A 6053-nucleotide genomic window follows, 5' to 3' on the forward strand; every position below is an offset into this window, starting at 1 on the left:
GGATGAGATGTCACAAAAAGAAGATAGGGTCGAATCAAGTACTGTGAGACTGATGGTCATTGTTTTATTACGACATGGTTTCTTTTTATATTTGTACGGTGATCAAGGGTTTCAATAAATACATGGATGTGAGGATTATGCGCATAATGATGCAAGGGATGTTATTGATGGGGTGATCAACACCCTTTACTTATTATTGACACGACACCGGATGTGTAATCATAGCACTCAAAAACATTGCATTTATAGACACGAGAATGCCATGTTGTCAAATCGAATTTAGTTCATGCTTGTTAAACACTTTTTCCATCAACAAAAACGTGTGAAACTACATATATAATAAGTCAGCGTTTGTATTCATTATCTGCGACCACTAGCTTCTTCTAGCTGTAAGTAACGTAACGGAGTTTGCTTCGAGCAAGCTACTTCTTGTGCATAACAGCTTTCGCTACGGTAGCATGAATGCGAGAAATTCTACAAGGGTTGCGAGAAGAGATTGAATATGGGACGAGGGGGCTAGAGGAAAAAAAAGGCAATGACACAAAGCGGGTGCTATGTACCGCAAGTACCACCTATGCATCACACGTGAACAATGGCTGCGATTCCTTTTAAGAGAAAAGCCGCATACATGTGCAGGATGCAGGATACGAAAAAAAGTCGTAGCTGTAAGCAGGTGAAACGGGAGGCAGGGTAAGATGATGCTGGGGATGGTAAGGTGAGTGATACAAAATGCACCTTGTGCAACCGCTGTCAAGAGGTTGATGATGTAAAAGTCGTAGCTGTAAGCAGGTGAAAAGGGGGACAGGGTAAGATGATGCTGGGAATGATAATGACGAGTGATACAAAGTGGATCTTGTGAAACCGGTGTCAAGGTGCTGAGAATGTAAAAGTCGTAGCTGTAAGCAAGAAGAAAAAAGTCGTCGCTGTAAGGAAGAAAAGTCGCAGCTGTAGAAAGAAAGCGAGAGAGCAGGATAAAACACCAACAATACTTGAAAAGGATTGGTCGACCAGGTAGCGTATGTATTACTATGATTGAAAGTCCAGAGGGGAAAAACCGTAGCTGTAAGGGTGAGAAGCCGTAGCTGTAACAACTCTGAAGATAAAAGGGGTACTGCAAGAGAATAGGGAAAGGGATGAAGTCAAGAAGGAGAGCAAAAATGGGATAGCGCTTGTGAGATGTAACCCAGCCAACCAAAGAATCACATGACAAGATGCAAGATGACATTCACTCAATCCCTCATGATGTTGCTAAGCAACCATTATAACACATGTTCAAGTTCCCAAGATCACAAGTATATCATTCGTATATCACATTGTTGTGTACATAGATACTTCTTGAATAAAAACACGTGACATTAGCCTACATCAATATCAGGCACACATCCATGATAATCATTTAAGCACTTCTTCCGTTATCTAAGACAACGGTTAAACTATCCCTACATCATGAGTGGTCAACACAGGATTACCTAAGTAAGATGATCCATGGAAAGAGAATGAGATTTAACGTATAGCCAATAGCACATAGAAAAGAACAACCTCTTGGTAATCACACCAATGGCAATAATCCTCTCACGACTTGATCCGACATCTTAGAAAAGATCTTTCATTCTTATCATCATTTTCTCATCCGATACGTCCATGGAAATCTTTTCTTCATCCTAATCGTCTTCCCGTACAGCTGCAGTTTCAAATAGTAAAGATATAAAAGAACCATCATTTTGTCTTCAGAATAAACATCAATCTCAAAGGACTTATCCTTGCCCCTTTCTTGTGTTCTTTGTATCTTCGTTTATTTCATTTTTTCCTTTGAAAACCCTTGTTTGTTCTATCTACCATGGCCCCCAAGACTATCAAGAACGTACCTGAAAACACGGAGCAGTTGCCAGCCCAAAGCCAAGACCAGGTTTCACCCATGGAAGATGTCACTCCTACTGGTGAGGGTGAAACAACCCAACCCCAGCAACCTCAAGACCAGGAACCAGTTTCCCATGGACAGCCATCATCCAGCGACACCATTACCAGCAGCGTTTCCGCTTCTTCTGAGCCTCAAGTAGATGAGGAGGAAAAGCTGCGACAAGCCTTGGCTGATGCTTCTGCCGTTCGTTTCTTGCAGGATGGTGCCACGCCTGAGGTCCGCCAATCACGCAAGCGCCACTTTACCGAGTGCTTGGAGGACTTGAAGGCCTTTCAAGCTGCTAAACAAGCCCTGCGTCCTGCTACTGAGAAGGAGGTTGTGCCAAGGGACATGCCTGCTTTACAGCTTCGGGGTGGTCCAATTCGTTTTGAGGATCGCTCTATCCATGAGTCCATCAGTGCATTCTTTACCGCTTTTGAAGCCCAGCTTCATAGCTACAACCTTGTTTTTGATATGCATTGGGAGCGACTTTTCTGGCAGTGTCTTGACAACAATCAGCGTTCGTGGTTCCAGCGTTGTCTCTTTGGCAAAGGTTACTCTTGGTCTGGTGCTCAAGCCGTTATCGAGGCCGAGTATGGTAATCCTTGTCATGTGTGGTTGAAGCGTCAAGAGCTTTATGACTTGAGACAAGACCATGATCAATCCATCCGTGAATATGTGGAGGAGTTCCAGGAGTTGTCACGTGAAGCTGCCCGCCGTGAGGATGATCAATTGTGTGCCGACTTCATTTGTTCTCTTCTCCCTGCTGTTCGTGCCAGGTTGCATCCTGTTATCGCATCCACTTACCGTACTTCCGATCCCACCAACTTGCATGAAGTAGCCCAACTTGCCATCCGTACCACTGGTGAACATATGGAGTCTGCTTTGGGTGGTCGTCATAGCAAGAAGCAGCGCACAAGAGCCTCCAACAGCAACAATGGTCCCCATGGTCAAGCCAGCAGCAGCAATCCCTCTCGTCGTTCTCGCCGTGTTTATGGTGATTGTCCTATCCATCCTAAGGGCACCCATAGTCGTGGTGAGTGTGAGGTCCTTGGCCGCATTCGGGAACATCAACGCCAACAATGGTATGTCGCGCAAGGATCTTCATCCTCCGAGCCACCATCATCATCCGCAACTTCTGGCAACGATAATCAATGTCGTTTTTGCCGACAAGTTCCTTATTCACGTCAACACCTTGCTGAGTGTGATGCCTATCGACGTTTCAAGGCTGCGAGAGGTAAGGGCAAGCAAGTTGCTCATCGGGCTGTACACGTGCGGTACACGGAGCCTGGCACCTCATCATCAACATCCTCAAGTGCCAACAACAACAACAACATGCCTACCACCATGAGCCGTAACGATGCCATTCTTGATGCTGTCCTCCCTATCAAGTTGGCGGATATGGACATTACAGGTAATTGTCAACACACTTTTCACGCACTACAGGATAACACTTGTAACTCACTCGTTGTTGCTATCACGGTTCAGACTGAACAGGTCCTCGCTTTGGTCGACACAGGCGCCTCTAGATCATTTATCACACCGTCTTTAGCTAGAAAAATCAATGCTCATATTAATAAATCTGCTGTTTCTGATGTACACGTCTCGCTTGCTCAAAATGGTACCTCTGCAACTTTGCTTGGTCTTGTTGCTAATGTACAACTTGAATACGACAGTCGTTTTTGCAACCACGATTTCTTGGTTATGGATCTAGCAGGTGAAGCACCAGTTACCATTGGTCTTGACTTAATGCCCAAACTGCACATTGGCATTACCGGTTTAACAGCAACATGGAAAGCGCAACCGAAAGAAAAAGAAACGCCAATAAACGATGTCCCCGAGCCTAACAATTCTCCTGCAGGTTCCCACGCTCAGCGTGACGCATTCTTTAGCATTGTACAACCCACAATTGACAAGAATAAAGACATTCCTTTAGATAGCTTTTGCACTGTACCCGAGTCAATGATTTATCTTGATATGTATGATGATGCCACAGTAATCCATAAGCGCCAGTATCCCATTCCAGTTGCTTGCCTTGATAAGGTTCGTGAACAGGTCCAATCTTGGATCGATGATGGCGTGGTTGAAAAGGCACCTGTATCCACTATGTGGAACAGCCCTATCACATTGGCACCCAAAAAGGATCTCTTCGGTAATTACACTGACAAACGCCCTTGCTTAGATCCTCGACACATTAATAAAGTATTGATCACCCCGGATCGTCATCCGTTGCCTTTAATCAATGATATCTACCATGAATTGCAAGGTAGCAAGGTGTTTACCACCTTAGACCTTAAAAGTGCTTTCCACAGGTTTGAAATCTATGAACCACACAGACCTAAAACAGCATTCAAGGTTCCTGGCTTTCCACAGCTAATGTTTAAAGGTTGTCCTTTTGGACTCAAACCTATTTCTTCCACCTTCCAACGCACTATGAACATCATTTTCAATGATATGCCTTTCGTATCCACTTTCGTGGATGATATCATCATCTTTTCAAAGACTATTGAGGAACACGCTCAACATGTGGCTGCCGCCATTGAGAAACTTACCAGCGTCAACTTAATCCTCAACCCAAATAAATGTCACTTCGCTCAAAAAGCGGTCTACCTCCTTGGCTTTTGTGTGTCTGAACAGGGTAAATCTCTTGATGCACGCAAGGTTACTAATGTACAGGATTGGCCCACACCGCAAACTGGAAAAGACATCATGCGCTTTCTTGGGGTCATCAACTATTTTCGTGAACACATCCCAAAGGCCGCTGATTTAATGGCTCCCCTTGACAAGCTTCGATACGCCAATCGACTTGGTAAGCTTTGGGGTAATGTTGAACAACAGGCTTTTGACAACCTAAAAACAATCTTACATCAGGCACCTATTCTGTGCCACCCTGATCTTAACCATCCTTTTCAGGTTGCTACGGATGCCTCTAACTCTGGCATTGGGGCGGTACTTTATCAGGTAATCAATGGTAAAACACACCATATTGGCTTCATGGCACGCTCACTTTCTGCTTCGGAACGTAATTACTCCACTACTAAGCGTGAGCTACTCGCCATTGTCTTCGCTCTTAATAAATTTCATAAGTTTCTCTGGGGTAATCACTTCACTTTATACACCGATCATAAAGCATTGGTCTTTTTACATACACAAAAGATTGCCAACCCAATGATGCTTGGGTGGTTGGACACTATTCTTGAATACAATTTTAACATTGTGCACTTGCCTGGACTTGATAATACTTTACCTGATCAGCTTTCACGCCTTTTCCCTACGGCTAAAGAGCTGGCAGAGGGCAGTGCTACGCAAACGCATAGTAATCAACACACCTCTTACACAAATCATGCCATCGAGGTCAAAGGCAGCAACACCAATAATACCAACAGCGGTATGGATGATGGCACAGACGATATGTTTGTACCACCCGAATCTCAACGCAAGCAATTGCTACTTGAAGCACACGCTTTTGGTCTCTTTGGTGCTAAGGCAATGGTAGACTACCTCCATTCCAATGGTTTAACATGGGATAACATGCACCGTGAAGCACAGGGTATTGTACATAGCTGTGACAAATGTCAACGATACAACATCGGTAAAGTCGGCTATCACCCTTTACGTCCTATCCACGCTTACCTACCTGGTGATCACTGGGCAATTGACTTAGCTGGTCCTTTCGATACAAGCAATCGTGGTAACATTTACTTATTAGTTATGGTTGACGTATGCACGCGATTCTGCGTTTTACATGCATTGCCGGATAAATCATCCGATACAGTGGTACAAGTGGTTGTTCACACTTTTTGCGATTATGGTTTCCCCCGCTATTTGCAATCCGATAATGGCACTGAATTTGTTAATGCATTAATGCGTAAACTTACAGAGTCAGCCGGATTTGAGCATCGACTCGTTACACCTTATCATCCACGGGCCAATGGCTTGGCAGAGCGTTTCGTACAAACCACTGTCAATGTCATCCGTAAGTGCGTCCAAGGAGCAATCAAAGATTGGGACTTGTATGTGAAGCCTACACAACTTGCTCTCAACAATAAGGTTGCAGGTCGCCATGGGTCCACTCCTTTTGCTTTAATGTTCAATAGAGCCATGAACGGTGTCGTATTCTCAAGATCTCATCACCATCATCTTTCATACTCAGCAT

At 44.4% G+C, this 6053-nt stretch overlaps 1 protein-coding gene across 1 annotated transcript; it reads left to right on the forward strand.

The window, feature by feature from the left end:
• Positions 1-3646: 3646 nt before the first annotated feature.
• On the forward strand, positions 3647-6053 carry O0I10_013012 (uncharacterized protein; the record flags this gene model as incomplete). The annotated part of the gene is made up of 1 exon (XM_058492879.1): positions 3647-6053. A coding segment is annotated over one exon (2407 nt), but the record flags the coding sequence as incomplete, so codon positions are not given.

This window comes from Lichtheimia ornata (assembly GCF_029851405.1).
Source record: "Lichtheimia ornata isolate CBS 291.66 chromosome Unknown scaffold00202, whole genome shotgun sequence".
Taxonomy (NCBI): domain Eukaryota; kingdom Fungi; phylum Mucoromycota; class Mucoromycetes; order Mucorales; family Lichtheimiaceae; genus Lichtheimia; species Lichtheimia ornata.